Source organism: Falco peregrinus, chromosome 10, assembly GCF_023634155.1.
Source record: "Falco peregrinus isolate bFalPer1 chromosome 10, bFalPer1.pri, whole genome shotgun sequence".
NCBI lineage: Eukaryota > Metazoa > Chordata > Aves > Falconiformes > Falconidae > Falco > Falco peregrinus.
Window position 1 is genome coordinate 32,604,507 of NC_073730.1, and position 19,761 is coordinate 32,624,267.

At 38.7% G+C, this 19,761-nt stretch overlaps 2 protein-coding genes across 11 annotated transcripts in view; one reads left to right on the forward strand and one right to left on the reverse strand.

Annotated features, from left to right (window-relative positions):
• The window catches only part of ITGB3BP (integrin subunit beta 3 binding protein), a 34,936-nt gene extending 31,477 nt beyond the window's left edge, over positions 1-3,459 (reverse strand). For all 3 annotated transcript variants that reach the window (XM_055815734.1, XM_055815732.1, XM_055815733.1), the window contains exon 1: positions 3,321-3,459. In XM_055815734.1, the coding sequence (XP_055671709.1) occupies positions 3,321-3,325 (5 nt within the window). In that variant the 5' untranslated portion in view covers positions 3,326-3,459. The remainder of the gene's footprint in view (positions 1-3,320) is intronic.
• Positions 2,995-19,761, forward strand: part of EFCAB7 (EF-hand calcium binding domain 7) — a 32,233-nt gene continuing 15,466 nt past the window's right edge. Inside the window, exons 1-7 of one of the 8 annotated variants that reach the window (XM_055815723.1) lie at positions 2,995-3,312; positions 3,819-3,889; positions 6,205-6,392; positions 10,521-10,732; positions 13,145-13,231; positions 14,085-14,280; positions 15,374-15,498. In XM_055815723.1, coding sequence (XP_055671698.1) covers positions 6,206-6,392; positions 10,521-10,732; positions 13,145-13,231; positions 14,085-14,280; positions 15,374-15,498 — 807 coding nt within the window. In that variant the 5' untranslated portion in view covers positions 2,995-3,312; positions 3,819-3,889; position 6,205. The other 7 variants (XM_055815725.1, XM_027792634.2, XM_055815724.1 and 4 more) reach the window with 7 other exon arrangements.

Sequence of the window (19,761 nt, forward strand, 5' to 3'; positions counted from 1 at the left end):
AAGTGGAAAGCTGAATATTTATAATACTTTATATCGTACAGCTGTCTTCTAAAGAGCAGTCATCAAAATTTTATTGAATGCAGACTAAATGCTCAAAGGAAAGAAAGGTCAACATAAATTAAGACTATTTTTCCCAGAGACAACTGAAACTTTTTAAGCACGTTCCTAAATCTTAACAATAGTTAAAAGCATGATATAAAACATTGAGGAAAAAAATTAAAAATCTTTATAAGAACAGCCCCCAAGAAACATATGTATTATATCAAATTAAACAAGATTTAGACAATACATCATATTTCAAGAACTTAGTTCACAGTTTTCATCTTGGAAAAGAATTTGACTTGTAAAGGAATTAAGATGACCTCATTCCAAACATATCTTTTAAAATTTATGTTACTATTCCAAAACTGTAAATTAAAGTATTGGAAAAATAGAATGAAAACACATCTTTGAAATATAACTCAGGTAACAGTCTTACATGAATAGTTTTACAACTATCTCTATTACAAAAAGGGGAAAAGAAGTATTTTATCTTAAAAACGCCAGGTAAACAGGTAACATTTAAATTAAAAAAGCCTGTGAAATTCTTGCCAAAGGGCAGTCAAAGCTGTAACCATTTGATGGAATTCTTTACGATATATTTCTTTTTTAAATAGAAACCCATATTGCTTAAGGAATAGAGACTCCATTACATCTTCTATCCCAGTGTCAGCAGAGAAACATTATATTTATTAATACATCTACTCTGAAAGGATGCTTTAGGGGCCAATGCATTTGCATGTTATACTAAGGCATGTTATGATGAAGTTTTTATGATGGACTCCAAAAGAAGCTGGAAGCCAAAGTAAAGCAGAATCTGGACTCAACATAGCTGTAGGATGAAGATAAATGAGAAACTACATGAAAATCCCACTAAATTATAAACATTTAGAAAATTTCTTAGGGAGAAAGTTGTGGACCAGTCAAGGTTATCTTTAAAGTCTGTCAAATATTGTGTGTGTACAGCAAGAGTTGCACACAGCCAAAACTTCTCTCTGCTGGCCTGCAAATCCCTTGCAAACACCCTGAGCTATGGCGGCAAAGAGACAGCCTCATTCCAGGCAAGCACATCAACACTGGAAGGGGCTGGAATATTGTATTGGAAGATGCAATTTTGTCTTCAGGAGTTCAGCTTTGCCTCGCCTTTCTCAAACCATCCTGCCCAGCAGCCTGGTTTGCTTGTAGGCTTGGTTTTGCCATAATGTGAGAAGAATCCAGGCAACTGTGATTCACTCAAAATAAGTTAATATTTGTGTGCTTAGACTACACACAGTCCCTGGCTAGGACCACTGAAACAAAATTCATCCAGACACCTAACGTGAAGACCCTGTCGGCCAAACTCTCATATCTTTCAAAAGATGAACATGGAGAAAAACCAATACGTACATCTAGGTGCAAACAAAATTCTTCAGATATTTTGGGAAACACCATGCAGGAAAAGCACCAGCTTTAGTTTGGTTTACCTTTTTTATATGGCTGGAAAAACCTTGCTCTGGCTATGGTGTAGAATCAAATGTCAGAGTGTGAACAAGAAAAAGAGACAGAAAGATGAGGCATATGTGATGACAGTACACAACAACTTATTTACCAGAGTTTCCTACTCTTGAATGGGTAGCCTAATAAGGCTTAATTTCTTAATAATTTATTAATAATCTGAGTAATTTAAATTTATTTTCTTAACTACGCAGAGTATGATGGCACATGTTTACAGGTAGCTGTACAACCTGCAATTATTATTTTGCCCATAATATTTATCAAGTTAAAGAACTACGTATTACTCCTATTGTGTATTGTTCATCTATCATTTCAGGTCGCATTGTCAGTTCCTTGCTAATACTGGGAGGCCTTTATCCACTTAAACAGTGCTTTGGTGAAACCACTTACACGAGGAGCTTCTCAACAGTGAGAGTCTAGACAGAAATGAGTTTTTTTATACTGTTTTAAATTCTACATATACTTAACTTCACAATTCATTTATGAATGAACACAACGGTAAGTCATGTACAGATTTAATGCACAAAAAAGAATACACAGAAGCAGGAACTTGTTATATTATTATATACTGTAACACATTTTCAGGCCATTTCAGTTAGCTTGCTCTTAAAGTTCTACTTTTTCTGGGGAAAAAACCCCCCACCTCTATGCTATCTACATATTGCTTCATCCTCAAAACCTGCCAGCAAAAGTGTCATTAATTGGAAAAGCTGTAAAAATACAGATTCATTTTCTACGTTCAGCTGAAATGGTAGCAAAACTCAGCATGCAACCAGTGAGAAACTGACTTGAACACAGAAAACTCAAAGCTTGTGCATTGATAAGCTCCCTTTGCGTTACTACTGTCTGGCACAATTACTTCAACTTCCAGTGACTGGCAGAAGTTGGAACCTATGTTAGCGCTAGTGTATCTTTGAAATCGCACAAGGAGCTGTTAACTGGGACAATAAGCCTACCTACGGGCAACATGAGCCATACAGCCTTATTTTACTGTGGTTGAGGTTAGCAACATCCTACATGTTGTTCTTCAGAAGCCCTAGCAAAGATACACAAGAATAGCATCAGACTTACACGACTGTTGGTAGATAGATTGCAAAGGACAAACCAGAACAGGATTTATTCCCACCAGAGACAACATGAAGAGACAGAGCCTGACGGAGAAGGGCCACTGTACCTGCCACGGCCACAGGCCCGCAGTACCTCCCCTCAGCAGCCTGCCCCACGAAAGCCAGGTGCCAAACTCTGAAAACCCACCCATGACATGGCTCCCGGCCCTCTTCCCCCCGCCCCCCCCCCCCCCCCGGCTTTACCCGCGGCATGTGCGGAGGTAACAACTACCCCATGGCTGGGGAGGCCGGGAGCGGACAGGTGAGGTACAGAAAGCGTTACCCACACCACTAGGCACCGCCCACCCGAACTCCGTCGGGATAACGGCTCTGCCCCAGGGAACCACCATTTTAAACACTTCCCGGTCCCATCCAGCAACTGGAAGGCAGAGCTAGAAACAAAACCCACCCTCCCCTACGCAACGGCGTGCTCCTCCCCTGCTCGGGATAACCCGAGAAGCACACTCCTCCTCAGGGAACAAGCCCCCCACCGTGAGGGAAGACCGCAGCCCGCCGGGGAGAAGCGCCCCGCCTCAGGGCGCCCCACGCGGGCCCTCGCTCCACCGGCCGCCCGCGCCGCGGCAACGGCCCCCGGCCTGCCCTCAGGAGCCGCCCCGCTGCGGGGAGGAGGCGGAGAGCGGCGCCCAGAGCCGAGCTCCGCCGCCCGTGCCCGGTACCTACGACATTACGCCGCCTGAAGCCGTTCTCGCCGCCTTTGCAGATCTCCCGCCGCCGCCGTGCAGCAGCCAAACAGCGCCGGCTGGAAACGGCGCTGAGAGGGCGGGCCGCGGCCCCGGCGGGGCGGGCGGCGGCGCTGGCCTGGGCGGGGGATGGGGGGTGGGTGGGGGCCTGGCGCCCGTCAGGCCTGCGGGACGGGGTCGGATCGCCGGGCCCCGCCGTCCCCGCGCTCGGTGCGGTGCAACGGTAGAAGCCGGGCCCGCCTCGGGGGGGGTGGTTGTGCGAGGCGGCTTTGGCGGGAGGCGAAGTGCGGCCGAGCGCGGCCTCTCAGGCGTGCCGGGCAGCGCGCAGCGTCTCTGACGGGAGAGCCGGTTCCCGTCTGGGGGAAAGGGCTTGCAGCGTCTTTTGCGGGGGGGTGGATGGTGAACTTTGCCTAAGACCCCAGTGCCTGCCAGAGGGGGAGGTAATGGGATTCACGTGGTAAAAGTTTCCTCATTGCAGGTAAGCGAGGCCTGAAGGAGCAGCGCGAGGTGCGCGGCGGTGAAGGCTGGCTCGCGCCCGCGGCGAAAAAGGTCCGTATTGGCGGCAGGCGCCTGCCTTCCCTCCTGCTTGGGGGACGGGTTTTATTTGCTAAAATCATAGCAACTACAGCTGAAAGTGATAGGCTGTGTCGTCCTCCCACTTCAGCCACGGCTCCTCTCTGCCTTGTTTTGTCTAAAATGTCATTTGTCCAGTAAAAATGTAGGAGCCTCAGCCGTGGGGCTGCTGGCCGTGCTGTCACTGGGCTGCTGCGCGCTGCTTTGCTGAGCAATGTATTGGCAGCGCTTCTTGGCAGTACTGGGGCCCGTGTAAGAAATATGTTGGTAACGGGAAGTTACCAAGGATACTAAGGAGTATACTAAGGAGTATAAACGAGAGTTCACATTTTATAAACTAGTTACTGGAAAATTAACATTTATTCTTCTTTTCCTCCTTGACTTTAACCCACTCCCATTTTGTGTGTGTAACTCTGGTGCTTAATTATAGTGACACCCATTTGCAGTAACCAGACTGTATCACAGTGTCCCTGTGGGGTCCTTCTAATGCCAGTGTAATATTAAAGTGTCAGGCAGGCGGCCTGTGTATTACAAATAGGGTATTTCATCCATGATAAGCGATTATTATCATTCTTTCCCAAGTGTAAAAGACCTATATAACTCAACAAGGTGCAAGTGATTTAGGCCTTCTGAATAAAAATCCAATGAGTCCTGAAGGGGACCCTAGGATGTAGTTGTCTTGTTGCTGAACTTGAGATAGTCAATTTATTATACTGGAATATATTTTCTGAAGCCAACATTGGGTAAAATAATATGAGAGGCTGTTAAACCAACAGTACAACACGATTTAGTGTTCCTCTGTGATGGCCTTCTAAAAACCTTAATCACCCTTGGTAAAAACAGAAAGCTGCTGTTAAAGTTTACTGGCCATTGGTGGGCAAACAGCATTAGTTACTGCTTTGAATCATTTTAATAATTTAGAGAAAATGCATTTCATGTTTTCTTCCATTTATTTACAATTACATGAGTAGTGTTCTTGTACTTGGGCCTCTTAAGTTGTGCAAAGGTTTATGCACGTTCTTGGCTTCAGACTTATTTCTGTTGATTATGTGGAGATAACTCTTGAAAGTAGAATTGTGTGTTTAACTTCGCATACTTGAAGGACTAAGGGTTACGATTTTGACCGATTTCACTATTAGCCATATGTTTTATTGAGTTACAACTATAAAAACAGAAAACAGAACATTTTAGTATGTTTTAGTACCAGAAAAAAACATGTAATTAATGTAATAATAAATATATAGTTTTTTAAACAGTGAATGTTGTATAGTGTTTAGGACATTACACAGTCTCTCTGCAGAAGCTGTGTAAAGCTACCCAGTTTTCCAGCTAAATCAGCCTTGGAAATGCAACTCAACTTTTGAGTAAGGGAGAAAATCCTGACAGAAATGCAGTTCAATATAAACGTACTTACATGTAGTGTTTACTGGAGGACAAAGGTGGCTTTTACTCTGCGCTTAATACCAAGAAATATAATAGAGAACTTTATGTGGTGTGAGTCAGTTGTGATCATGCAGCCTCAGAGCTCTTTCCAATCAGGTAAGCACTGCGTCCATTCTTGGTAATGTTCACTTTGTTATTGTTGTTTGGTGGAAAAAGTTTTTTAAGCGATCCTGTGCCTCTCATACTTGTGGCCATGCAGCTGTGTTTAAATTGGCATTTTTTTCCTAAAAACACTCCACCTTTGCTGCTTCTGGTGAACTGTAGCAACAATGGGCGTGCCGCTGGCAGCGAAACAGTGGTAGGTATGGCATGTTCATTAATTTACCATTGTGACAGATCATGCTGGGCATTGACACTGGTGTCATCAGAGCCAAAAAGTGCTCTACAGTATTAATCCTCCCATTGTGTCATTAGGAGAATTTAGCTAACATAGAAAGAGTAGAAATTCCAGTGGAAGCTTGTAGTAAGGATAAGTCCTGGTGGTTTGTTTCTGAACATGGATAGCAATGGTTTGTATCACAGATAACTTGGAAATTTATTTTTATGCTTTCAAATAACAACTATATAACCATTGTGATATCAAATGTCTGAAATTAAAATAAAATACAATAAAGTTAAACTTTTTACTGCCAATAAAGAATAAACTGTGAATAATAATAGGGTTTTGTGGATCTCATGGCACTTACTTGCAGGTATAGGTAAGTATTTCTGTCCCGATTTAGAGAATAGAAAACATATGACCTAGATGTTAGGATAGTTTGTGCTCATCTGTTTCAGAGGATAATGCGGAGTTGTTATTGAACAGTCAAAACAGTAACAAATTCTAACTGCAATTGTATTCTTCACAGAATGGCCAGCAGTCCTGAAAATAACACATCCCTCTCGGTTCAGAAAGTCACGCGCTCGGAAAGCTCCCAAGCGAAGAAGTCCCAGCACACAGAAGAAGCAATCTTTTACATGAACTGCCGAGCAGCTTATCTAACTGTTTTAAAAAGCAGTTTAGAAAATATTAAATCAAAAGAACAACTCAGTTTAGGTAATGATTAGATATTTTTTCCCTATAACTGCTGTGTGTGATGATTACTGTGGGTAGGTTACAAATAACAGCAATTCAGTAGTGAGAGTATCCCAATGCATAAACTTGGTAACTGTTTTAAGGAATTTACGGTAGTTTTCAGATTTTAGGTGTTGGTGACTGTGTCTTTGAAGACATTTTCATCATTTATCTGTTATAAAACGTCACATAGTTTCTGTAAACTTTGAAAAATCGCTACCATTCCTCTAAGTTGTTCGGTTTCCTCAAATACTTACCTTTGTTGCTACTTGTCAGATTAGTCCTGAAAGTAGGAAAAGTAGACAGCTTTTCAAGATTTTCAGATGTAAATCTCTGGTGTGTCTGGGCAGAAGTCAATAGTAGCTGACTGCTTATGAGGTACTTAAGTGAGCTGTTTAACACCACCAAATTTGACGGTAACATTGCTTACTTGAGGTGGGCTTAGGTACTGCTTTTTGATTGTGACAGTTCTGCAATAATTGTTTCTCTATCCCTACAAATTATTAAGTGAGCTGATCTCGGTTCAGTAATTGCCTGGCACAGAAAATCACCATGAGAACTGGCATTAATTGGCACAGAAGTTTGCAGACTCAAAGGAGAGGTTGTTATTGGAGGCATGGGTATGGTAATTTACCCCTAAAGGTAGTCTCACAGATCAGTTCTAAGCCACTTTGAGTAATATGTGAAAATACTGCCTTTCGTTTTCTAAATTTATGTGATCAAATGGACTGTTTGAGACACTGGTGTTTCATAAGGATTCTTACTGTTTTGTTTAAGCTCCTGCTGAGTTACAATGTTCCATGAATAATGTCCCATAAACTAAAATAAAAAGTTTTCATTTTTCATCCATATTATATTTGTGTGTAAGTGGTATGGCTGTCAGCAGTACAACAGGAAAAACTAGCTGAATGCTTCAGCTGTACTAAATAAAGGTGTTAGTAGATACTGAGAGCTGTGGAGCCTAATAATATTTGTTTTGAAAACCTATGGAATTTCAAAGTTCCTTGCATGGAATTATTAGGAAAGTTTAAAAAAATGCACCTGAAAAATGGTAGTTAGGGCTGTGTATTGGAAATTGATTTCTTTATGATATATCTTAGTGACCAAGTAAGATAAGGAAGGAGTAAGATAAGACTGAGTAATAACCTGTTTCAGTTTTGAAATAGGTTTCACTATCCCAGATAAAATTTCTCAAGCAAATATAATACCAGCTTTGGTATCTGTTGGAGTTGTAGGATTATGCACAGTGTCTTACCACGTTTGGTAGGTTTTCTTTGGTTTTGTTGTTGTTGTTGTGTTGTTTTTTGTGTTTTTTTCTTAGAGCATTTTTGTCCTTTCATGAAAAAGTTTACTCATGGTTGTAATAGTATGGGATTGTGTTAGGAAACTCATGAAAGTCTCTTAGTCTTATTTTCTATCTGGAGTTCCATTATGTGAAAATCTTAGCTTGCTTTATTTGAAAAAATGTTTTCAGCTCACATGGTTGCCAAAGCAAGCAGGAGAGCATAAACCTTCAGTTAGACAAAGAGAACCAAAATGTATCATAAAACTAATGATTTTTATTTTGTGGTTTTTGGGGTGCAGCTCAGAGTGCAGTTTGGATTGGTGGCAGTATAGGTTGCTTTCTCAAGTCATCCTCATAGATTATGGTGCCGGTAAAAGGTATGTGTATTATGGCATTGTAGCTGTTTGTATTAAACCAAGCAACAGCTAAAAGCAAAAACATGCTAAGCTATCAAATCATTTAGTTATGTCCTAATTCTAGTGACCACATTTTTTTTTGCATATCTGAGGAAGTATTTCTTACAAATTGCTGCTTTGCCTGTGCCTAAAATAAGTGAGGTCTCCACATGGAAACCACCACTGTAAAAGCTGAGCGTACTTCTTGTGCTGATTGTTTGTAGCTTCTTTCCCTATACCAGTACCTGGAATTCTACCCTTTAGCAAGCACATTCTTTCAGCATGTGACTTAGTGTTACCCAGGCTTTCTCAGCTATAATAAAAGCGCCTTTATAACATCCTAATGATAGTTTTGGATAATCTGGATTTTAAGATAGGAGCGGTGTGAACAAATGTAATCTCTTTTATATATGCTTTGGCTTTCATCTCTATCCATATGCCACTTCACTACATAGCAAGTGTTTGAGCATTGTGGTTTCAAGGTCAGCTCAGAAAGGGCAAATACTTGCTCAGGCTCCCAGTCTTTTCAGAGATATTTAAGAACTTCTTTTAAAATTTGTAAACTTTGAGAGTTACTATAGACTTATATTGCAGCTAAAGGAAATTGTGGCATTTACCAAATGAGTGGTGCCAGTGTTTAAGCATTTCTTGCTACGTGATGTTTGGCTAATATTCTAAACTGTAAAATGCTCACTTGAGATTGGCCCTGCGAAATTTTTTTTGTTTGAGTTCTACTTATTCACAGATAGTAGCTTCATTTCCTGTGTTGTAATATTACGTAAGGTATTTAGCAGAATCGGTCTGTGAAGAAGTATAAATAAAAGGTGCAGATTAATAGAACATTCAAAAATACAAACTTGGGAAGCATGTAGGGTATGGCAAGTGCTGATCTCTCTGGATATATAAAAATAGTCGTGTATTTGAAGGATACTCTGTTAAATATAAGTGAATACTGTGCTATATTGACATTCCAGGGAACTCTGCTATCCACGTAAACAAACACACAGAGTAACTGCCCTTCCTTGGCTGACCTTGACATGGAAATCCTTGCACAATTGCTATGTGCCCAGGCGTTGCATGGATAAAGATGTAAGCTTTGCTGTATTCTCCTGACTCTGCTTGTAGAGGTGACAGGGCAGAAATCTTTATTTAGTCTTTGGCATTCAATCGGAGATTAGCAACAAAGGTGTCTGGTTTTGTTTGTTTGTTTTTATGGTGACACAGTTGCCTACTGAGAATTACAACGATGCCACCACCTCATTTCACAGATGCTGCTGAACTGCTCTCAGCCAGGATAGATTTGGTCATTGGTCAGCTGGCTAAAAATCAAACTGCCAGCCTAGGTAGAGATGAAGGATTTTCCCTAAAAACCTTGTTTATATGGGAAGGTGTAAAAGCATCCCTCCAGTTTCAGATAGACTGTGCATTTGAATTTAATTTCAATTTAACATAGTATCTTCTTCACACTGGAAACTGACAAAAGGATGTTTTCAGTAAAGACTTTAAGAGGCTAAATAGATTCAGCAAATTAATTTTGAAGAACTCTGGGTGTAGGAATGGTGGGAGTGGTTGTGTGGATGGTATTGGTTGTGGGGCTTAGGTATGCATGTTGGTGTCATTTTTCCTTTACATTTGAAATCCATGTTGCATGATTTGAATTGCTAAGTTCAAATGTATAGATGTGACATAAAATATTGCTTAAGATAAATTCTACAGTAGATCTCCGTTCTGGGCAAAGTTAGTGAAAAAGTGTATGTGGATCTCAGTAGAAACAGGATCTAATAATGTGCAAGCTTACAAATAATAGGGGATATAGACAGGGAGCTGAATTTTACACTTGTCAGTTGAGGTGACTCTGAACTCATGGGTATTTTGCTTAATGGTTTGAACCCATCACATTTCTTTTGAGGAGGACATCCCATTGAGTTTAGTAGAACAGTGCCCATGAGTAAGTGGAAGGTGCAGATCAGAGCAGAATAATTCCTGCAATATTGTGTTACAAAAAGTCAGACTGCTCTCTGGTTTCTTCCTTTTTCTGTAGAAGAAAGTGGGTGTGAGATTCTTACCAGTGTGGCATACATCATCTCTGTGCTGGGTTGTGGCTCATAAGCGATGATCTAGAATGCTAGGTACTGCCTGTTTGATGACTCCTTTCAAAAGAGTATGTGAGTGAGCTTATCTGCTGCTCAGGCTGCTTGAACCTTTGATAGAAACCACAGAATTCCGGGCCAGGGAAGGTCACAGTCAGTCTGTATTAATAGAATACAGGACTGAGACTGTAAGTAAAACTGTCCTTCAGACCTGCTTTTCCCTTGGATTGATTAGGCTTAAAAAAAGAGTCTGAACATGGAAATTGATTGAAAGATGCTTTGAGAAATCTTCTTTATCGACAGATGGAATGTATAGTTAATATTGTGTTTTATTGTTCAGTACTTCAACAGGCTGGAAGAAATCCATCTCAGAAGACAGTTAATAAATATTGGACTTCACAAACGATTGCACTGAATTTTGATGATTTTTGTAATATTTTAAAAAAAGAAAAACCAGCTACAAGAACTGAACTGCTTGAAGCATTTGGGAAAATAGACACAGATAACACTGGATATATTTTACATGATGAACTTTATAAAATTCTTACAACGGTAAGTATCAGTACAAACTTAATTATCCATCTTTAACCATTAGTAGAGATTTTGGAAATCAGACAGTAAAACTATTCTGAATGTGTAAACACATACTCCTAATCAAAAGAATCAATAACTGATTCATGGGGTTTGGGGTTTTTTTCCAATGTTATATCTGGTCTTTCTTCCATTTTTTCCCATTACAGTCTTTTCCTGTGCAGTTCATAACCTGTCTGTCCCTTTCAGCAATTGTGCCTTAAAGGTAGAAGCTGGCAGAAAAAAGTATTTTTCATGCTTTCACAGAACGCTTTGTTAAAAACCTACCTATATTGCAGTGGAGCAAGGGAAGTACACGTCACTCCCTTGGTTCAGTTAGTGCAAATCCCTCTATTCCCAGCAGTTCTTTAGGGTTATGAACTTTTACCAAGAGAATTAATGACATACCTTTGCTGTTCTTCCCTCACAAGTTGTTGTCTATATATGTTCAGATACAAAGTTAAAAAATAGTATTTTTATGTTATGCATAAAATGTTAAGGTCAGTGCTTTAGTTTTATCACAGCAATGATGTTCTGTCACACCAGGGGCTTCATTGGATCTTATAGTTAGTTCCTTAGGCTCTTGAAGGAAACTGTGCTATGGTAAGTCAATACTTTGGTTAGAGATTATGCATTATCAACCCAAAGGATGCAAATGTCATAAGGCTTATCTGTACATGTCATTAATATGGCTTAAAATAATGACATTAAAAAACATCTGGAACTTCTTATTTAGCTCCTGAACTGCCACCATATTTTTAGGTTTCTAAATCTATAAAATTGTATAATCTGAAAGGATAGAAATACTTTTTTTAAAAGAGCAGCTGAGATTTTTGTGATGCTATGACATTGTAGGAGATGGAATTTTGAAGAAGACATTAGTAAGAGTATGTTAGAATGACAACTGTTGACAAGATTAAAATCCAGGTCCTCTGAGGATCTGCAAAGCAAGCAAACAAAACTCCTGAAACAGAACAGTCTTCCAAGTTGGTGTAGAGCTGATGCTCTGACTCTATAAACTACATAGATGTACATCACAGATGATTACAATGATTTTCTTTCTCTGTTCTGTCAGGTTTTTTTGCTCTGTACAGCCAAAAAAACTTCCTTCATTGTAAAAGCCAATCATCTTGCACAGCACAGACACTAGGGAGTAGTAACAATTAAAAATGGACTAGTAGTAGAATTCTAGTAGAGTCGTCAAAAGTGAGAATAAAACAATTTTAAGGAAATGTAGAGGAGAGGAAACCGGGATAGAAGGAACAAACACTTTACATACTGTATTTGTTGTGGCTGACCTATTAAACCAAAACGTTGTGGCAGAACCTTCAGTCCTCCTGTATGAACAAAAAGAACACTTGCAACAGTACGGAAATATTTCTTTATGTAATGAAAGGTAGAAGTAACTGGTGTTGAGTGCTGCTGTAATTATGCCATGAAGAGCTATGAATTCTGTATTGTTACATAAAGTCAGGGCATTGATTTAGACCTAGACTGAAGAACTTGCTAGATGTGCTTGTAGTAGCAACTGGTGCTATTCAGACAGGGGAGGATGAGGATTTGTTGCAGTCCAGTATGGATCCAGGACTATATGTCTGCATCACATGTTTACCAACAAAGAAGTTCACATTAGTTTTTAGTCTCAAGTTTACACCATACATATGTAGCTGTAAAGTGATGTGAAGTCGACTTCTGTACAGCAGTCATATGTTGCTCTGTCATTGCTAACAGCCCTGTGAATCTGTGTAGAGGAAATTTCTGGAGGACCTTGTGGAGGACATGCTTTCTTCCTGAGAAATGTACCTTGTGTCCACATTGCAAATGGGGCACTCAAGATGGTATTCTGTTAAGCAACTTCAGGCTTGGTTCCAAAAGAATAGAAATTGCTTTGGCTTTACAGTAATGATTCCAACTAGAGATAGCTGCACGGCAAATTCATGCCTGCAATAACCCTTCTACTGAGCTAATTTGCAGATGTAGACTTGTACAATAGGATAGCTCAAGTAAATAAGTGAAACTAATTGTTATGAAGTTAGTTCTTGGTTGTTAGCATGCTACAGTATAAGTAAGAATGACTGAGAGCTGGGATTCCCCAGTTTATGGAAGATTTTCTAAAGCTGATGTGTTATTCATGGTGGGTTTCCAGAAGACACCACAAAATTGCAGGAACTGATGCAGTTCATCTGTTCGGTTTTTAGTAGCATTGTAGGGACGTAATTTTTTATGATGTTGACCTCTATTTTGACGATTCAGACCACAATCCAATGAAATCTAATGCAAGATAAGATTCCCTGAGAGGATATTATAAGAATCTTTATGCTTTTATTAAATGTGCACCGTAGGTGAACAGCATTCTTGATTAGGAGCTCAAACTGAGTTGTTTTTTCATTGCAGAGAGGTGAAAAAATGACTCGGGATGAAGTGAGTGCCATTACTAAACAAGTTGATTTTAACTGCAGTGGTAAACTTGACTACAACAAGGTATGGCAAACAGTGCTATTGTTTGTTCTTGTGTTATTGGCCTGATGTGATTGACAGTATTAGCATTATCAAACACAGTACATAACACCTCAATTTGTTAATCTATTGATGACCTTCCCCCAGGCCTCCTGCAACTGGCTACGTACCGGAACATGGGTTGGAATATGTTTCTGTTTCACTTACTTTTATCTGGTTATTATCCTTATAAAGGTCGCTTGCTGGAAGTGAACTTAATGTATTAGGCAGAGCCTAACAGTAAGCATGAAACTTATGAGCTTGTGGGAAGATCAGAGTTAAAGGAATGGTGGAATAAAGATGACAATCGACAGCAAACTTAGCTAATCAGTGAGAGTTGCTATGTCTGTGACATTTCGTAATTTCTTATTTGTGGGACATTATTGCATATGTTGATCATCTTATTTTCAAGATGCATCAGGTGTTTTTTTGACATCCTCTCAAAGCAGTGACTAAGGTTTGAACTGAATAAACAGTCCACAAAGATTTGTACATAAACATAGTTTCATAGGAGAAAAACAGCTCCCTGTGAAGAATCATATGTTAAAAAAACCCATTAGTTTTCAAATATCTAGAAAGAAATATAAATCATGTCTTGGGTTGAAAGTCACACTGAATTTTTATTCAATATTTGGACCTCCTTGTTGAATCATGGCTCCATTTTACTGTGTAACTTGAGTGGTTGCTCTGATTCGTGACAATGAAAATTAATATTGTGCTTTAAAAGAAAAGGCATTACACATATTGATGTGTCCTTTCCTTACTAATGTTACATTTTAATCCTAAAAACTGTGAGAAAGAATGTTTCACATACCAGATTGCTTTTCTTTATTTAAAGTTTTGTGACTTATACATGACAACCAGCGAGCAATGCTGCAAGACTGCACGAGAGAAACTGGAAGTTAATAGTCGATTAAGGCAACAGCAGTTTGGGAGTCAAGCTGAAACTTCCTCTGAAGGGATCACACTGCCAGTGTCAAAACCATCACTGAGAATCTCGAGAAAAACTGATCACAAACTAGCACCAATAAAAGGTATTTATATTTTATATTGGGAGTTTTCATTCTGTTGGAGATCATGCTTGGGGTCAATGAACAGTTGAGTATTTAATTTTTCTCAGATTAGTGAGAATGTTACTGACTAATAACAATTTCTACTGTGACAATTGCCTAAATGTTGTGGTAGAATATCTGACCTCTAGGTTCAAATGGACTTTGACTACATCTATGATCTGAAGCTCTGAAATTCTTAAGGGTGAGTTTCGTTGGCTCTTCGTGTGACACAGACCAGAGGAAAGAGAGACAATGAATGCTCAGATGTTGCAACATAGGCGAGTTACTTATTTCCTTCCCAGAACAGAGATGAAACCTTAAACATCTATCAATAAACAGTCTGTTTCCATTATTGAGGCCCCTTTTCAAGCACAATCAATATGAGAGTTTAATGTTCTTTCTGAAGTTACAAAGGTACCTAAAAAACATCTCAAACTGGAAAAAGACCACAGGCTAACATACTGCAAAGGTACCGTGTATGAAATATTTGCATGTAGTGCGCACTGTTTACTTTTAAGTTGCTTCAATTCTAGGTGATACTGAAGAGATGCAAAAATGACAACAGTGATGAAGGCTGAGTTTATGTAGCTGAAAGAATTGTACTAGCAGAGTTACTCCAATGTAAGGAACCAGAAAGTAAAGACTTGGAAGTAATTGCATTGGGCAGCTGTGCCCAAGTGATTTGCTATCTGGTGGGGAAACTATGTTGTCCTGAAAAGAAATAACTTTAAATTAGAAGCAGGTTAAATCTATCCACTTAGGACAGATTTACCTTGATTGCAAGGTAAATGGAATCACGGGGTAACAATTTCTTGTCCTTCAGGCAGATTTGGTTCCAAGGTTCTGCCATTCATATGCCCGTGCCCATTCACCTGGGACGTACAGTCAGCAAAGTAAAAATGTTTGGGTAATAAATTATTTAAAGTTACATAATTACAAGGGAAATCAGCTTCTCTGATTGAAGTTCTTGTCATCCAGTTTTTCTCTGTGTACCTATAAATGTAAGCCTTTATGATAAATAGCACTAGGAGTGCATTGAAATAATGTAATTGTAACTAAATATTTATGTTTATAGGTGACAGCAGAACTCCTTCAAAGCCCTCATCAGCTCAAAGTTGCAAAGCATCCATTTCTACCACAATCAGCATGGGCGCCAGTAGCAACAGAAACACAAAGCTAATTGAGCCAGACACAGTGAAGGTATCATGTAAGCTAGTCCTATTGAAATTATGCTGTTTTCCTCGAGGCACATATGTTATCGTATTTTAAATAAGAAACCATTTTTCTCTGATTTTTAGCTTATATTTTATTTATAGTTTGTCAAGGGCAGCTATAAAGTACCGAGAGGTTTCTTGATACATATTATTATTAACATTTTTATATACTGTTGGTTTTGCTGACATCTAGTTATTGAAAATAATTTTTCAGGTGTGAAGGTTTAATAGAACAAATTGTGGTTTTTTTATAAATGAAACCACTGTTGGATAAAACGTTTAATGACTTTTTGAGAAATTTAAAATTTAATAATTTATTAGGTTGGTGAGAACTTTAAATGCTTAAGTAGTCTGAAAGATTGTGTATCATAAACCTTTATATGAAAGGTAATTGGAAATAAATAACACATCTGTGAGCATATTCAGTTTGTTGGGCATTACTTTGTAAATATATGCTGTAGCCTGAAACTATTGATTTTTAGTTAGACTAATATGTTCTATCAGTACTTTGTTTTAAATAAATCACTCATTCAATATAAATTCCTGTGGGAGAAAGACAACAAAGTCACTTTGCTAAGTCAATATTTGTAGAGTGTTAATATTGATCTTTTTCCTTTGTTTTCCCTTTCTTGACTGAACCTTTACTAGTTTTCTTTCAACAGAAAATAATAGCAGTAGAAGTATAAAACATTAACTGGAAACCACTAAGATACATTAAAAATGTGCACCTTGAGACTCCTGAGAAAAAGGGAAAAAATGGTTATGACCACATAGTATAACTGCTGGTAGAAAACTGAACTGATTGTTCTCATGAGTTACATTTTTGTTTCAAATAACAACTCTGTATTTGTTATTGAACTCTGAAGTCCTTTATATCTTTGACATTGCTATACCATGACATTTGTTCTATATTAAAATTTAAAAACATAATCTCAAAGGAATTTTTTGCAGTCTGTTTAGGTATCTGGACCTCCATGCAATTTAACCTGCAATTTCACCTTGTTCAAACATGATATGTAGTATATAAAACCATTGCAGTTTCCCAATATTGGATTCCTCTTTCTTTGTACAAGCTAGTAAGAACGGAGTGAAAAAAAGCAGCTGCAGATATTGATTACTGTTGATTAGCGTCATACAAAAAGTGAAATTAAATCAATAAACATGAGAAGGTAGGTTAGTAGAGCTACTAATTTTTTTTTTAACCCTAATTATTAAGAGCAAAATCCAAACTGTCAAAATCAGTGAATAAATATACAGCGATTTATTTGTGGTGTAGATCAGAATCTAGCACCCCAAAATTCTTCTTACTTATATTCAGAAATAATTCTTTTTTTCTGCAGTTTACCTGTCTTTGGGACAGTAAGAAAGTATTGCCATCATGAAGTTGGACCAATGCTAGCTTGACATTTCTGACAGAACAGTGGAAGTCAAAACATGGTGAATTGTCTAAATTTTAAAAGCCCTTAAAAAACATGGAATGTATTCATAGTGCATTCTTCCATGTGTTTTCTTTTTGTCAGTGGAGTTTTGTGACAGGTTCAAAGCCATATAAATAAATCCGGGGACTAAAAACCAGACAGTTGGAGAAGTGTTACAGATGTGCATAAACAACATGCTGACCTGTTGGGCTTTGGCTGTAGCTGAATTGAAATTCATTAAAAGATGGCAAATGGAGATCTTAAATTTCTGCAAAGTATTCTTTGTGACAGTTTTAGTCAAGGTTGAAAGACATAACAAAAAAAACCCCAAACAAACAAAACATCATCATCATGTTCTAAAATCTTCTACCTGCATTGGGTAGCTAAACTATGCATGCCAAGGAGTCTCACCTTTACATTCTGCTCCTCTGAAGTCAGTGAAAGACCTGTACAGACAGTGGGTAGCAGAAGAAATACCTGACAAAAGTTTTTTTCCTGAGAGTAAGTTATGTGCCTCTGCTCATGTCTGTGAAGTAGCCCTACACAGTTAAACTAGCAAGAGTTTTTCTGTGCAGATGGAACAGCTTTATACAAGACAAAGCGTTGAACTGAAGTTCTTTGCTTTAATCATAGGAACAATTCCTCTCAGAAACATTGCTTTCTATTTGGAATTTTGCATGACTGTATGGACAATGTCAATAATAACCTAAATTGTAATAGCAGTGGAATGCATTATTTGGGCAGTGATCAGCGCTGGCAGCAGCAGGTAGTGCCTAACATTTCTAATACAGACATTTCCCACTGTGTTAGCTATTATTAGACAACTTTTGTTATGCTTTGAAGTGACATAATCAACCCAGAAAATAATCTTTTCGCTTCCCAAATTTACATACCTGTTTGTAATTTGACATGGATAATTTAGAGAATATAGCACCACCTCATGCTCTCTGCAAGAATAACAGTTTAGTATTTGATTCTTAAAACGTTGTCAAACTTGCTTACTGTTGCTCACATCTTAACGTGCATGTTGTTCCTTGAGCTGTTTTCCCCTGCTTACTTGGATTGTGTGATTTCCCTGTTGTAACAATGTCTATCTGAAAGCAAAACTGCAAAACCTGTAGTCTTTCATCTGAAGTAACAGGCAGAAAAATGGAAGGTGAACAAACAGGACAGAGCTATTCTCTGAGGACTGTCTGTGAGGTGGTGGTTTGAAGACCACTGCCATAGTGAGAAAGGGGGAGTAGAACATGGCTGTTAGAGTAATTTTTTGTATGTGAAAATTGTCACTGTATCCTTTCAAATAGTTACAGCACATTTGGACTGCTGTTTAAATTTATATTATGCACTTTTATGTCTCAAAGAACAGCCATACTACTTAATTAGCAAACCTTTTAACTTGGATCTTTTTGAAACATCATTAATTTTTCAAACAGTTTTGTAAGGTACTAAGCCTAGAGGCTAAACGAGCTAGCAACCAGTTATCTCAGCTGTGTCAAGTATTAAGGATAAATCTTAATTTGCTGCATATGGACTTTACACGAAGTTAGGAGTCTTGGAAGTATTCGAATAAACAGTTCACTGAGAGTGGAATAGTACTAGAGGTGATTTAACAGACTAAACTACATATTCAAATTCTAGGACAGACTTATGTTGTCTCTGATGTTAATATGGACTCCCATTATCCATCTGTTTGACTGAGAGAACTCTGTTGCTCCATGTTTAATCCTCAGTGTTAAGTCCCAGTAACGTTTTATCTCTATTCTCCTCTTTCCTAATTGTTCTCTGTGATTGGACGCCTTCTGCTTATCCTGTCGCTAGAGATCTAGTTTAGTGGATAAAGATTGATACAAAATTTTTAGGTGGTCTTGTTAATTAGTTCTATACAACCACATAGAAGGTGGCCAGGGACAGATCTCTGACTTTGTGGACCAAGTAGCATAGGTAGCTGCACTTCCACAAGGCTTAGGCCTAGCACCCTGTCAAGCAGATTGTGTCTACTTTAAATGGCACTTGGCTTGCTTCTTTTTTCCTAGAACCCATGTGGTAGTTCTGTGGGTTTAAGAAATTTTATTTTTCAATGCTATTCATAATCTTATGTCTCTGCATCCCAACCAAGAATACACATTACAAGCTGTAGGTTAGGTCATGGCACAGAGTGTGCGAGGTTTTAAAACCTGATGGGATGATGTTGACCGTGTAGGTCACAGGAAGCCAAATCAAGTGCAGTTACATGCACGTTCCTCTTTGAAAATGATGCCTGAAATGAAAAATCTTCTGAACTGCATACATGTTTTCTTGAAGAGCACTAGCTGTAGTCACCTGAAACAGAGCCATGGAATGAGCTAACAGCTAAACAGTATGGATGGCAGGGTGTTGAATGCTTCACCTTGCTTTTCACTGTCTTATTTTGCAGTGTAGATAGCTGGTGAGATGAGATCATTGTTCCTCTAATAGCATGCTGTTTCCTCTGCATCTCTGATGGCAGAGAAGATAGGTTTCCACGAAGGCCCTGGATCCAACACGTTATTTTAACTGGGAAAGATTATGGGAGGAGAGGGAGTTGGTTATTAGCTTCCACCAGGGATTTGATGTCCCATATTACTTTAGATAACTTAATTGATCTTTGGTTTTTTGATAGCTTGTGCTCTGAGGAAGTATGTGTACTTCTAAAGTCTCTTAGAACTTCCTTAGCATAGTCTTAATTTTCTTGAAAAATCCTAAACCTACAGAGAACAGCAGAAAGTAAGTTGCAAAGTATATAGTATTGGTACTTAGAAGTACTCCGTATTGTCAACTGTATGCAAATATAATTAGAAGAATTTGACATCTAA